Raw genomic sequence first — 16,328 nt, forward strand, 5'->3', positions numbered from 1 at the left:
ACGTCGAAGAAGCAAATGACGTAAGTGAAAGATTTAGGAGTGAGATTAAAATTCAGGGCGAAGATAGCATTTCTGCAAGGAGAAGTCTACTGTGTACTATCAAACATTGGCCTTAATTTGAGGAAGAAATTTCAGAGACGTATGTCTTGGTCACAGCATTTTATGGAAGTGAATCTTGGACTGTTGGAAACCGAAGAAGAAGACACTCGAAGCTTTTCAGATGTGATGTGGTAGAAGATTGCTGAAAATTAGGTGAACTGAAACGAAATGCGCCCGGTTTTCCGCAAAATCGGAAAAGAAAGGAACATATCGAAAATAGTGACCACAATAGAGGACCGGATGATAAGATATGTGTTACAACATCAGGTGATAACTTAATGGTGCTAGGAGCTGTAGAGGGTAAAATCTGTAGGGGAAGACGGACACCAGAATAGACACCACAAATAATTGAGGTAGTAGGTTTGTTAAATGCTACTCTGAATGAAGAGTTCGGCACAGAAACGCAAGCTGTGGCTAACCACATGAAATCAGAAGACTTATCATTGTAGAAAACAGTTGCACAGAAGGTGGGTGCTGATAAGTGAGAATATTACCGAACTACAAGTTTAATAAGTCAAATACTGACGAATGATTTACGTAAAAGTGGAAAAACGGTAGATCTCGTTGGAAGATCATATTGCACTTTGGAGAAATTAACGAAAAGAAGATAGGAAGCAAGAAAAAATTTCTGAAAAAGATAAATTTGTTAACAAGGAATATGAATTTAAATGTTAAGCTTTTTCTGAAGGTATTTGTCTGGGATGTTCCTCTGTACGGAAGGGAAATGTGAACGATAAACAGTTCAGACACGAACAGAATGTAAGTTTCGAAATTGAATTTTCTTATTTTCAAGGAACTCAAGGGCAATCTGTTTAATTGCTAAAAACCATTCAACAGCCAAGACCGCATAATATATATATATATATATATATATATATATATATATATATATATATATATATATATATATATTTGTTTAAGACAACCGGTTTCAACAGACTAGGTCTTCAAATCTTTTGTTCTGAAACAAGTCCATTTTACGCTGACGCCACGCCTAAGTCGTCAAGTGAATGAAAATAGCACGTTATAAAATGTTTGTCATCGGTAAAATATTTAAAAAACATAAAGCACCTGGTGCAACAGGCTATGTTCAGATACATACTGCACTAATACGACCAGTATTTATATGGGGCCCGTTGCAATAAATTCCTAAACCTTATTACAGTGCTAAAAGTTAAAACAAGTAACACTTCATTTCCATGTAAGGTAACACCTGAGACCTCTACAGTCTCTTAAAACGAGACACACAGCAATCGTATTTTCATAATTTTTGATTTTATACTACATAACCGCAATACCATATCGGATAAGTCTAGCATCTTGACTGTACCTTTACATAACACGAAATCTTTCTCCGTGTCATTCTCCATCTCAGTCATACGACTATGGAACGCAGTCCCCTGTGATCTGCGTCTTATCCAGAACCACTCAACATTCAAGAGGGAACTCAAGACTTACATATTAGGGACGGTATAGCCTCCATTGTTGTGCCCCTCTCATCTTTTTCTTTCTCCTCTCCATCATAGCTTCGAATTTTACCATTCTATTTCTCTTCCTCTAACCTATCTACCTCTTCTATATCTCTTTCACCCCATTCTATCGTCTTATGTCTCTGCTTGATGAGAATAACTCACAAGCTGCAAGAATATAACGAGTAAATTCCCAACTAGCAATAGGACTGACATTCATAAAAGAAAAATATGTTTACTTTCATATACATAGTCATTATTATTATTATTATTATTATTATTATTGACTGTTATAATTATTTTTTGATTGTTATAATTATCATTGTACTACTTTTATAATCTCTATTTTTTTTCTGTAACATTAATACTGTATAACATGTTATATGTCCTTAATGTTCTGTAGAAACTGAAATTTGTTGAATCTACGTATGCCTGGTTAGATGTAAGAGAGGGCCTGAAGGCCCTAATCTTGCCGGGTAAAATAAATGCATAAATAAATAAATAAAGTTCAGAACTCAAATATCAGTCACTAGCAGTTCTACGCAACCCTAGAGGAAAAAAAATCGACATTGAATTTTTTTCACCAATGTCTTGCAACCTTCGTCCTCAATTATATGCTACAAGTATTCCAGTCCCTGTCTTCCTCTACAGTTTTCACACTCTACAGCTTCCTCTAGTACCATGGCAGTTATATTCTGATGTCTTAACAGATATCCTATCGTACTGTCTCTTCTTCTTGTCAGTGGTTTCCATATACTCCTCTCCACTCCGATTCTGCGCCGTACGTCCTCAGTCCTCATCTTATCAGTCCACCTAATTTTGAACATTCGTCTGTAGCACAACATCTCAAGTGCTTCGATTCTCTTATGTTTCGGTTTTCCCACAGTCTACTTTTCACTACTTCTGTGCCCCAAACCAAACATACATTCTCAGAATTTTTTTCCTCAAATTAAGATGTTTGATACTAGTTTGCTTTTGTCCAGCGCTGGTTCGCTTTTTATACCTTCCTTTCTCCGTCCGTCGTGGGTTATTTTACTGCCTAGACAGCAAAAGTCCTTATGGTCGTCTACTTCGTGACCATCAGTCCTGATGTTTTCTCGCTGTTCTCATTTCTGATACTTCTCATTACTTTCGTGTTTCTTCGATTTACTCTCAATACTCATTAGACTGTACATTCCATTCAATAGATCCTGTAATTTTTCTACACTTTCGCTCGGGATAGCTGTGTCGTCAGTGAATCTTATCATTGATATCATTTCACTTTGAATTATAATTTCACTCTTGGACCTTTCTTTTATTTCCACCACTGTTTCTTCGATGTATAGATTGAGCACTATGGGCGAAAGACTAGATCCCTGTCTAACACCCTTTTTAATCCGAGCGCTCCGTTCTTGGTCTTGTACTCTTATTGGTCCCTCTTGTCTCTTATGCTGAATACTACCCGTCTCTCCCTATAGCTTAGACCTGTTTCCCTCAGAATTTCGAACATCTTGCACTATTTTACATTATCGAACCCTTTCTCTAAGCCGACAGATCCTATGAAAGTGTTTTGATTTTTCTTTACACTTGCTTCCTTTATCAACCGCATCCTCAGAACTGCCTCTGTGGCGCATTTACCTTTCCTAAAGCCAAGCTGATCGTCATCTAACATATGCTCAATTTTCTTTTCGATTTTTCTTTATATTATTCTAGTCAGCAACTTCGATGCATGAGGTGGTAAGCTGATTGTGCGATAATTCTCGCATTTGGCAGTTCTTGCAGTCTTCGTAATGTGTGGACGATACTTTTCCGAAAGTCAGAAGGTACATTGCCAAACTCATACATTGTACATACCAACGTGAATAGGCGCTTTGTAGCCGTTCCTGCCCGCCAATGATTTTAGAAATCCTGGTGGAATGTCATCTATTCCTTCTGCCTTATTTAATCTTAACTCTTCCAAAGCTAATTTAGATTCTGATTCTAATACTGGATCCCTAGCTCTTCTAAGTCGACTCCCGTTTTCTTCTTCTATCACATCAGACAAATCTTGCATCTCATAGAGGCCCTCAGTGTGTACTCTTTCCTCTTCTTCGCTCTCTCCTAGCGTCTTTAATAACCTAAATCAAGGTCAATTCGTCGACGGACGTTGTGGCGCTGTGGTAGAAGTGGTTGGCGATAGTTCACATGAAGCATGATAAATGTAAAGATAAAAAATTTAATTTTTAATGTTTCTCTTTTTTTAATTGAAACAATCTTTATTAACTATCTCTTAGAATAGATCGATAACTAAGAATTACTTTTGCAATGCAATTTTGTGTGTGCTGTAGAATAAGAAATATAGAGACGTGCATTTTTCATAAAAATGACACATACTTGTTAGTTAGCAAATATTTGATGAATTTTATATTTACATGACGTACGTTTGCGAACTGAAAGGGGAAAGAATGAAAAAATTATTACCAAAAGAAGCAGCGATTACCAGTCTCTGTGGAGCATTTTTCCCCCCTTCATGTAATTTACGCTCCACGGAAATGCTCGTAGACCATGTTTTTTTTAATTTTAAAGATGTTCCGAAAACTTAAAGTTAATTCCCTCGAGAATTTTTGTTAGTTGAGTCGTACGGTTTTGGCCTTTTGATATTTGTGTTCTGAACTTCAAGTACCAGTAATAAAAACAAATTATAAAAACCTGATTGCTGTTTGATTTCATTATTAGTGAAAAATATATTCTTCTTACATACCGGACGCCCCTCCTAAGAGTCGTCAGGCTCATGTTTCCTGGTGTTTCGGGAGATTTTTGTAATTTTGTTTTGGCCGTTGCTAGCTGGAGTCAACCCAAAAACATACTGCTTATCACGTCTGCCATGGGATGTCTAATGTGGACGGAAATCGTCGGTTTCTTTCCCGTTACAAAAAAACAAAAAAAAAAAAAAATATTTTTAACACTGCATTTTACGTGTCCATTCGATGTAGTGAACCCAAATTAGTCGAGTGCGACATTCGTTTTAGCGATATGCACTAACAGGAATAGTTAAACACGAAAAATAACCAGTATTGCAGCAGTGACAGCATTGCCCTGGTCCGAGCTGACTGCTGCAAATTGGGAATGTGTAGCTACGAACTGCCATTGACTTCATTATCAAATAGTGTCCTACTTAGTAGGAATGTATTTGAAATGCACAAGTTTCTATTAAGTTCCCATTTAATTGGGCTCAAATTTCACGCATCCCCTCCTCCCCCCCCCCCCCCCCCTCCAACCATGCACAACTTCGGGAAATGTGGCTCAAGCATGATGAGCACAGGCACATTTTGTTGCTGATATCTAATGCGTCGACGTGGTCCAAGATGGATAGGTCACACCAAGCTTGTACCTTGGCCTCGGAGATCAAATGACATCAGACCTTTCAATTTTTTTGTGTGGGGTCGCCACAGAAGTGCTGCGTACAGCACTCCCGTTAATACGGTTTAAGAACTGTATCCGCGATGCAGAATGATCACAAAGTCCCATTACCCCCTATGTATTACTTAGACGTTTGTTGTTTCTTATTCATGCAGGTGCTGATATATTCTGAATCAAGGCCGATGAGTCCACTTACACCTTGGAGGAACGGATCGTAATGAGCACGTAGGCTCACAAACGACCCCATACAGGGAAAACTTGGTGAGATATTCAGCATGATTTCACTGTAATGTTTCGAAAACCTTCCCATCGAAACGAACATTTTTATAATGGAAGATCTCCGTTCAGGACGTCCATTAACACGACTGGAAATTTTTGTCGAGGCTGCAGCGTCTGTCGAATGTTCCCCAGAGAAGTCCCTTCTCCATTCGACATTACGAAAACGTATAAAGTTGAAGTTATTATACCTCAGTTCATAAATGAATTGAGTGGTAATGACACACAGTAACATCATCAGGCTTGTGGCCGAATTCTCGATGTCCTCACAGCTCTTCGTTGAAGATGGAAAGTGTTTTCCTCGGAAGAGAGTGCTGTTTATCGCAGAGCAAACGTGAGAAACATTTATTTCTGGGATGAAGGAAACTCACATTTTTATGAAGAACTTAATCACGATCCACCACACATCATGCCTTGCACTGCAATGTCTGCAGCCCAACTGGTAGGTCCATTTTTTCTTTGACAGTGCTGTGAATCATACTGCATATCTCACCATGTTACGTGATCGGTTTATCCCACCTCTGTAAGATCGGGGAATGTTCGGTCGTGTATGGTTCCAGCAGAATGGAGCATCAGTCCATTATACTATTGCCCTTAGAGAATATCTCAGTGCGTTATTTCCTGATAAATGGATTGGACGTGGTTCTGTCCATTTGCCTGTACCTTTGGAATGGTCACTCCGAAGTCTTGATCTCTAATCTTGCGACAGTGTAATACGGGAGTTCATTAACAGAAGTTTCCTGCCACACGTTGTGGGATACTTGCTGCCATCGCGCCAGCAACGCTGAGGTGGATTTCACATCGTACATAGAGGAGCATCATACTCTGTTGTGAAAACGGTGGCTTAGACACGGGCACTTTGGAATAAATATTAGTTACACTACGCCTAAGTTGTCTTCTGTCATGATGCCCCATGAAAATAATGCCACAGTCTACGAATATGTGGACACGCAATACGGGGTAACAGGACATTGTGATTATTCTGTTCAGTGGTGTCAAGATTTACGAGATGAACTGGGTGTGTTATTCGTGGCTCTCTGCGGAGACGAGTGCCGTACTGCCCCCATATGGGAGGACGACATGTGGAGCAAATCTTTCAACAGGGACTATTGTACAGTAATTTGTGTCAAGTAACGTGCTGGACTAGAATTGTATTTCTTGTTGAGACTGACCTTCTGAAATTTACGCCAAATCAGATGAAAGCTTACTCGAAAAAATTACATTTCAAATAGATTTTTAGTAACTAGGAAATATTTTACACTTGTGGCTTGCAGCCACACATTCTTAAAGCTCTCGCGTCATGTTTGTTAGCGGCGCCATGGTTACTCGAAAATTTTTTCTTCTACCAGTACTGTCTGTGTCAGTCTTACGCCACTAATTATTTTTCAATCTAGACTCTAAGGCAAGAAAAGACACTGAGCCGTGCGTGGCTCAAGTTTCCACCATCATGTATTTTACTCCGTGTTTTTAACGTACTACGTTAATTTAAATTACTGTTGTCACTGAGTTGCTGCTTTGCCTAACCGTGAGCGGTGCTAGCAGCGTGTATCAGTATATCTCCTCTCGTAGTATCTTTGTTCGACTGTTATTACTTCCCGGTCGTTGTCTGTCGTAACGCAGTTCGGGTCGCGAGTTCGGGCTGCCAGTCAGTTGGAACGCGTCTGGAACGCAGACCGGACCTGCCAGTCGGGGAGTTGCAATGCGGCACTAGTGCAGTCGGGTTGGAGCTGTGAGGTCTGCGTCGACATGGCTCGCCCGACCATTGCCGCCACACATCACTTGAGCCGGGCCACGGTCTTGGTGGACCGGCGGTCGGTCGTCCTAACGGACCGATCGTTCATGAGTGGGCTGTGCGTGTGTGTGTGTGTGTGTGTGTGTGTGTGTGTGTGTGTGTGCATCGACTCCTGATTTGTCTTCACACATGCTTACAAGGGAACCTACCCATCGCACCCCCTTCAGATTTGGTTATAAGTTGGCACAGTGGATAGGCCTTGAAAAACTGAACACAGATGAGAAAACAGGAAGAAGTTGTGTGGGACTATGAAAAAAAATAAGCAAAATATACAAACTTAGTAGTCCATGCGCAAGATAGGCAACATAAAGGAGAGTCTGAACTCAGGAGCGCAGTGGTCCCGTGGTTAGCGTGAGCAGCTGCGGAACGAGAGGTCCTCGGCTCAAGGCTTCCCTCGTGTGAAAACTTTACTTCCTTTATTTTCGCAAAGTTATGGTCTGTCCGTTCGTTCATTGACGTCTCTGTTCACTGTAATAAGTTTAGTGTGTGTTTTGCGACCGCACCGCAAAACCGTGCGATTAGTAGACGAAAGGACGTGCCTCTCCAATGGGAACCGAAAACATTTGATCGCAAGGTCATAGGTCAACCAATTCCTCCACAGGAAAACACGCCTGATACATTCTATACGACACTGGTGACGGCATGTGCGTCACATGACAGGAATATGTTGTCGACCCACCTAACTTGTACACTTGGCGAATGGGTAAAAAGATTCTTCTACCTTGCCCGATTTAGGTTTCCTTGTGGATGTGATAACCACTCCCAAAAAAGTGATGAAAACATAAGAGTTTGTCACATAAACTGCAACAGTTTCACAGTCACACAGGTTTCCCTTTTAACGTTTTCAAATTTTTCCGTGTGTAGACCGTCAAATCCTGCATGTGTCCAAGCAAATCTGAACATGTCCTGGAATTTTGGAGAGCGAAGTTGATTGTGTGTGAGTGTCTGAACTTTGATAATTGTCTGAAAATAAAAAATTAAACACTTCACTCGAGGAAAGACTTGAACCAAGGACCTCTCGTTCCGCAGCTGCTCACGCTAACCACGGGACCACGGCGCCCCTGAGCTGAGACTCTCCTTGATATTCCATATGTTGCGCATGGACTACTCAGTTTGTATATTTTGCTTACTTTTTCATAGTTCCACACAACTTCTTCCTGTTTTCTCGATTGATCTGTGTTCAGTTTTTCAAGGCCTATCCACTGTGCCAACTTATAACTAAATCTGAGGGGGATGCGATGGGGAGGTTCCCTTGTTAGTTGCTGTTGGGTATCCTTCAGGTCTTCGTGCAAGTTTGTCAGGTTGTGTGTGTAGTTTGCGTTATTTCTACTGACGACTATTTTAGATGTTAGCGGCATTCTGAAGGAGTAGGTCGGTTGGTGCGGACCAGGGAGGATATCTCCGTGCGGTGCAGTCGGCTGGGTCCACTGGCTGTCCCTGTGCAGTGTCGGAGCGTGTGTGGAGCTGTCCGACCGCTACGAGCTTCGTGGCTCACCGACCCAGGACGTCAAAGTTGAGTGGTGTGTTAAGTACCCAAGCCACGTCCGTTCATGTTGTGTCGTTCGTTTCGGTAGGTCGCTTTTGGAGAGCTTGTCCTGCGAGCAACACCGAGTGTTTGTAGTGGTGAATCTGAGCCGCCATGCGGTGGAATTAACTATATTGGTTCACTACAATTCAGGTGTACCAGCGGAATTTTCTGCCATGTGGCCGTTAGTGTTCGGTTACCTGTCCTGGCCACTAACGTAATTTCAGGCAGCGCCCTTTCCACACCTGTTGCCACTGTCCAACATGGTGTGTAGTTTTGACAGCTTACTACATATTTCATTGTGGATAACCACATCCGTAACTGTTTGGTCTTTGAGTTTTTGTGTACCGATTGGTGGCTAGCAAGTCGGTTGCTCGGTCGGTCCGTGAGTGTCTCTTGGTTGGGTTACCGATAGAGCAAGTGTACTTCGGCCCATCACCTGACTCACCTAAGTGAACCTTAATGTTTCGAGGGCAGGCCCACCGGGGGTGGAGAGGTAGGGGGGGGGGGGGTGCGTGCTGTTTTCTATATTGCCCTTTTCAAGGGTGTTTAATGGTCTATTGGCAATCTATTATAGCCAATGCTTTAAAAGAAAAAAAAAATTTTGTTGTGTTTTATGTAAATCAATCTATGTAAATGAATTGTGGGCTTTCAGCCGCTTAAAACCTTATTCTTAAATTTAGTTATTGTCGTTGCGTTGTTTTCTTTTTTTAATTTAGTGTGCTTTCCCCCATTGAAAACTTGAAGGTTAACGTATTTTTGAATTTTTGGAAAATCAACTATGGGCCTTCAGCTGCTTAAAGCCTTATTCTCAAATTTGCCATTAAGCGGCCTTCTGCCTTAAAAGATTATGTAATATATGTTAAAATTTTGAAATTTAATTATGGCCTTCAGCCGTTTTTATTTTTCCTTGAGGCTTTCCGCCTATTTCTGAGATTATATATATATATATATATATATATATATATATATATATATATATATATTATTTGCAATTTTAACTGCATGTCTTCAGTCACTTGAAATTTATCTTGTTAATTTTTAAGAATTAGATTTTGAAACTCGTAGTTGTAAAGGTTCGGCTATGTGCTGTTTTGTTTTAAAGGTGTTTTGATGTGAAACTGACCAACACTTTATTTGGCCCTTTCCACAATCCTAATCACCTGTTCTGCCCAGCGGGTTTTCTCAGATACACCGCGAAGGGATTATTCGAATAGGACGGTTCAAAATGGTTCAAATGGCTCTGAGCACTATGGGACTCAACTTCTGAGGTCATCAGTCCCCTAGAACTTAGAACTAGTTAAACCTAATTAACCTAAGGACATCACAAACATCCATGCCTGAGGCAGGATTCGAACCTGCGACCGTAGCGGTCTTGCGGTTCCACACTGCAGCGCCTTTAACCGCAAGGCCACTTCGGCCGGCGAATAGGATGGAAATCGGTAGATGTCATATACGTGTACAGAGAAACAAATGGATGAGTTATTCAAGAGATAAAGTTTCACAAATTGAGCAACCTAATGACTCGTTGCTCCACATCTGGCCCTTATGCAAGCACTAATTTCGCTTGGCATTGACTGATAGACATGTTGGATGTCCGCGTAATTATTCTGTACAACTGGCGCTTTAGATCGTCAAAGTCCCGATCTGGTTGGAGGCCCCTGCTCGTAACGCTCCAAAAATTCTCAATTGGGGTTATATCCGGTGACCTTCCCGGCGAAGCAGTAAATGCTCTCGACGTGTATGGGCAGGCATTTATCTTGCTGAAACGTAAACTCTGGATGGCTTACCATAAAGAGCAATAAAACGTGGCGTAGAATATCGTCGATGTACCGCTGTGCTGTAAGGGTGCCACGGAAGACGACCAAAGGGGGGTTCTGCCAAGAAAACAAATAGCATCCCAGACCGTCACACCTGGCTGTCGGTCCCTATGGCTGACGTCATTCAGGTTGGTTTCCCACTCCTGACAGAGGCATCTCCAAATACGTCTTCGGTCTGGAATCTGATTGCTGCAGTAGAATTGTCTTCAGCGTTGTCTTCAATCCAATTTCGAACTGAACCCCGATGACGAGCAATGGCGCGTAGAGACGCCGCGTACAGCGTTGCGTTGCCTTCACCAGCCGTATGGCCCGACAGCCACGACTGATGGTCTGCGGTGCCATTTTTTTTTCATATCAGGATGTCCACGCAATCCTTACAGCACAGCAGTACGTCAACGTCATTCTACATCCTGTTCTACTGCCCTTCATTGCAAGCTATCCTGGGCTTACTTTTCAGTAATATAATGCCCGCCCGCACCCGGCAACAGCTACGTGCTCGCCAAACCCCGCCTTGACCAATAAGGTCGCTGGATCCCTCTCCAGTTGAGAATGTTTGGGGCATTATAGGCAGGGTCGTGCAACCAGCTCTGGATTTTGGCGATATAACCGCACCAACTGTACAGAATTTGGCTCGATATCACCCAGCAGGGCAACGAACAACTCTATCACTCAATATCAAGCCGAATAACTGTTTGAATAAGGCCCTGAGGTGGACCAACACGTTATTGACTTGCTCAGTTTGTGAAGTTTTTCTCTTGAAAAAATCATCCAGTTTTTCTGAAACTGTCGTCATTTCTTTCTGTACATGTACATCACATCTACTGATTTCCGTCCCATTCGGATCATGCCTTCGTGGTGCGTTGTTGCTTTTTCGTTTTGCTAGAGTATCTATACAGATTTTGCACTTGTGCACCTCTCTGCTTGGGCCTTAAATCTGCCATGTCGATCAGTTCTATCGTTGCTTGCACCTTCAACAATATCAAATATTTTTACAGTCATATGGTGATAGTCCTTGAATTTATCTGGGTAATTCTGTAAAGGCTGCCGGGTTTCAAAAAACTGTCCTGCACATCTACGAATTTGTAAACATACAAACGTTATCATTATGTGTCTCAGAAACTATATTTGTAATATCGTAGTTCATATATTTATCAGTCACTGTGTTACGACTGCTTTGTGCCCCACCACGAAGCCGTTGTATTCATCCTACGCCTCGCAACAGTTGCTCACAGTCGTGACGTACCTGTAAGCGTTCACGAGTGAAATGGGGTGTGAATGTGAAGAGACAACGCTGGAAGAGAGGAATGTTTTAATTAATCTTCACAAACAACACATATTCCTCTCTGAAACTGCCAGTGCAGTCAACAGAAGCAAAACTACGGTGTTCTCTACCATTCAGTGCTTCGACTAGACTAATAGCGTTGTGAAAAAGCAGAGATGTGGCGCTCCACCGAAACTTCCTACTAGAGACAGGGGAAAAACAATAAAAATGGTGAAGCAAAATCCGAGGTTGACGGCATCTGAAATCAGAGGATGCCTTGAACGATATTCACACAAGAACAGTTGACCAGGTTTTAAATAGTTCCGGTTACATATACATCTACAGCTACATGGATACTGTGCAAATCACATTTAAGTGCTTGGTAGAGGGTTCATCGAACTACCTTCATAATAAATCTCTTCTTTCACTCTGGAACAGCGCAGAGGGGAAAACGAACACCTGTATCTTTCCGTGCGAGCTCTGATTTACCGTATTTTATTATTATGAACGTTTCTCCCTACGCAGGACGGCTTGAACAAAATATTGTCGCATTCGGAGCAGAAAGCTGATAATTGAAATTTCGTGTTAAGATCCCACAGCAACGAGAAACACCTCTGTTTTAATTATGTTCATCCCAAATTCTGGCCGTGACACTCGTTTCTCGATAACACAAAACGTTATTCTTTTCTTTGAACTTTCTCTATGTCTTCCATTAATCGTACCTCGTAAGGATCCCACACCACATGGTAGTGCTCCAAAAGAGGGCGGACCAGCGTGGTGTAGACAGTCTCAGTAGTAGATTTGTTGCATCTTCTGTCATCTTCCGCCAATAAATCGCAGTCTTTGGTTCACCTTTCCTACAACATATTCTGTGTGTTCTTCCCAATTTAAGTTGTTACAATGCTCGCATTCATACGAGGTAACCATACGTCCATCATGTGAATCCGAAAAAGCATTTAGAACTTGGTGACGAGTAGGTGGTGAAACCATCCTAATTCTGGGATCACATTTTCTGGTCGGACGAGAGCAAATTCAACTGGTGCAATGGTGGTGGATGTCTCAGTGTGAAGGCTAAGGCTACCAAATACAGAATCGAGACCTAAGAACATGGTAGCTGCAGTGAAGCATGGAGGAGGCATTGTAATGGTATGGGGCTATCCATCAGGCGTTGGAAATTCGCGTTTATTGATGGGATCACGGATAAGTTGGCATACAGGGGGATTCTTAAGAATCTTAAGATGCGCGCAAGAGGCCGCGATTAGGAAATGATTACTACTTCCGGCAGCATTCCGCTGAAACTATGAAGCTTTGGATCGTGTACAACACTCCTCACACTTTGAAGACACCGCCCTAATCGCCAATTTAAATCCCACAGATAACATCTGGAATGAATACGAAGATCGTGTTAGGAACCACCACATGAGAAGTAAGGACCATCTGAAAGCACTTCTTCAAAGTGGAGAAATATGCACTCTGCAGTCACCAAAATTCATTTACAGACAGTGTCCGAAAGGCTAACAGCAGTAATTTGTAGAAAGGAGATGTTAACTAAATACTAGCTGTCCTCTGTTCGAATACTTCGTTCCAGATGAAGAAACTATTTTAGTTCTTTCTGGAAGTGGAAATATATTTCAGTTGCATTTGTTTAGTAGAAGACTCAGCTTTAATTTGTACCAGTTGTATTTTTGTCTACTTTCTATGCATAACTATAGAAAAGACAGAACTAGCAAACATGTTTATGTTCGAACACTTATATTGGCCTCTCTATCTTCGTTGGTTAAACTGCTGAACCCACACTTTTTTTCTAAGTCTCTTATTCAGGAGAACGTTCGTTTCCAGCAGAAACCAACACAAAAACGGCCACAGGACGCGAAATCGCTCTACATCGGATCGGGAGAAATACAGGTCCTATGTATATGTAGACACTGGTCGACATCGGGTCACGTAATCGGTCTATATCAGATTGGGAGAAATGAAATCTGATATAGGTGTTGTCTTGTTGGGAACGCATACAGATGTAGTTGTTTCTTCACTCAGTTGATTGGCAGTATCATTTCATTTTATTATAGCTTAACAGTAATTGCCAGACTTTGTTGACATGTAACAGTCCCGAATACTCTGGATAAACAAATTTAAAATTAATTTGGCATTTCTCGTCATGGAGGTACTGTACTGTATTTCATTTTTCATGGGTGGTATCGTTTTTAAGATTTTACTTGGTTGTGTTTATCATCCATTATTGACACAACAGTTTGTTCTTTTAATGCTGGAAAGAACGAACAACGCATGTGCCTCCAGGAGAAACGCAACAATGTCGCTCTAGAATGTATTTATATGTGGCGAAAATAAACTGATGGATAACTTCCCATGGTCGGGGTTCACAGTCATGTAGAATTTCTTAAAGGACATTACATTCACCTTTGACTGTAGGAATCATTTATTTCCCAATTGCAATTTAGGCATTTGGGCCATTTTCAGGTGGTACTGACATGAAGTCTGACATGTGCTGCAACAAAATCTTTTGCAGTACCACTTGGAAAGGCCGAAATTGCAATTGTGAAATAAAGCATTACTACAGTCAACGGCGAATAAGATGTTCTCTAAAAAAAACTGATAGTTAATTTGCCTATTGCAACCGTCACGTCATTTACTGCTGTTAACTTTTGTCAAAGATGGTTACTGAATCAAAATATCGATATTTAGTATCGATATTGCACCGCGTGTAATGTCTATTCGTGAAATATCGACATTTGTGAGTCGATTTTTTTAGATTACTTTTTATAAGTTAAGAAAATATCAAAGAGCACGCTCCAGCAGTTTCAGTAAATGCTCGAACTGCTAGAGCAGATTGTCCGAGAAACAGAAGTTGCATCAGTTTCGAGAGCCTCTGATGCCGACTGTCATACACTGCGATAGCTCTGGAAGATGGTTACACAATAATTTTCGCACAGCGTCGAAGAATGATATTTATTAAAGAAAAATTTTATCCTTTTGTAGTTTCAGTTCCAACCTCCCATTTATTTTACAGCTCACGTTACTTATATTTTGTATCATATTTATGCCATTTTATGGTTATTTTCAGATCATTTTATAATCATTTTCCAAGAACTGTAAGTCGCAAAAAAACTCGGATACTGTTGTTATACAGTACACCCTTTTTCATATCGGTAACCTAAACGAATTCTGAGTAGGAGCAGTCCCCCCCCCCCCCCTCGCCCCACCCCTCAACTCCGCTACGCCCACCCCACAGAGCCCACCCCCATCCCTGTGGGCACTACTGATCTGTACCTGTTAATTACTCTGACTTTAATTTGTTTACTCCCCTCGTTTACTAATGCAGCTATATTACTGTCAATATTGCATGATGCGCGACATTTTCGTAAATACGTACACATTACCTGTGAAGTTTTCCTTGAGGAGAGGAGTAAGCACAGATTAAAGCGAGGAGCCTTTGGCTCTGGTATCTAGTACAGTTATTTCTTTTACAAATTATATATCTTCAATGCAAAATGAATTGAAGCTGTATCTAGAACTTTTGAGTTGTGTTCAAACAACGTGTTGGGTCTACATATCAACTACATCAATGGGGATAATGGGAGGATGTCATTTCTTTCATGTAAGAGACTGTTCCAGCAACATAGGAAGTGGTTAATATTGTGTTACTCACGCTCAAGCCAACGGGAAGTTCCTTTGTTACTTCAGTTGTGGCGTTCGCCTCTAGTACCGACCGATCTATCCTTTCAACAGCATGCTCTCGAATTGCCACAACCAATTCGTCATTGTCGTCACATGGCGCCACGCCATTGATTTTAATATCCTGCAAGAAATGTAAAAAATTAGTATAAATAAAGTACAATTTGAAGAAAAATCTGGTTAGTGGCGGAATATCTCACAATGGTAAACTAAAGCTGCAAAATAAAAGTAACGAAAATAGATAGGCTATAAAACAATATCTTCACAACTGTTAGTAAAACTAACTTATTTTATGTACGAAAAAAATGATTAAATACAAATAACGATAGAAAAATATCAAAAGTGTTTATAAAAAGTAAACCTGATTTATTCTGTTTCGAAATAACATACGTGATCCAGGATAGCATGCGACGCTAGATGATCGTGTGAGTTTGTCAACCATAAGTTTCATACTTGCGTGTATAATTCACGTATTCATCACAAAAAACTCTGTTTCTGTTTTTAATAAATGGTGGCTTCATAGCAGTTTATGAAATGCACACATACCACCGTGCAAATGCACATTAGAAGACAATTTAACAAGTGCCCACTGCATTTGAACTGCATACAATGTTGAGTGCTACTATTGCGATTTACTGTTTATTTATGGACTACAAACTGTCCTGGTCGCCCACAGACGTCAAAGAAGATACTGGGGAGGATTCGAGCTGTTCGTGTAAAGAGCCCAAGCAAATCAGCAACGGGGACTACTTGCAAATTAAGGAAACCACCTCGCTATAAGTAGTGCAAGTACATTTCTCCCAGCAGTTGGGAGTAGCAAGCACGACAAAAAGCACAACCAACAGCAGTAAAATTCAGAACCTTGTACCAAAGGATGAGTTCAGCGACAAGCTATTATTCAGTGAGGAGCAGAAAAGCCAGTCACTATAACATTAAACCTGCAAGTCATTGTGGATTTGGTAAAGTTGACTTTTCCCAATGAACGATGGGTGTGGGCACCAGTACCACTTAGACG

General features: G+C 41.1%; 1 protein-coding gene across 1 annotated transcript in view; it reads right to left on the reverse strand.

Annotated features, from left to right (window-relative positions):
* LOC124798587 overlaps positions 1-16,328 on the reverse strand; it is a 38,866-nt gene that overhangs the window by 13,308 nt on the left and 9,230 nt on the right. The window contains exon 2 of the mRNA XM_047262050.1: positions 15,288-15,437. Coding sequence (XP_047118006.1) covers positions 15,288-15,437 — 150 coding nt within the window. The remainder of the gene's footprint in view (positions 1-15,287; positions 15,438-16,328) is intronic.

The sequence above is a fragment of the Schistocerca piceifrons genome, chromosome 5 (genome assembly GCF_021461385.2).
Source record: "Schistocerca piceifrons isolate TAMUIC-IGC-003096 chromosome 5, iqSchPice1.1, whole genome shotgun sequence".
NCBI classification, from domain to species: domain Eukaryota; kingdom Metazoa; phylum Arthropoda; class Insecta; order Orthoptera; family Acrididae; genus Schistocerca; species Schistocerca piceifrons.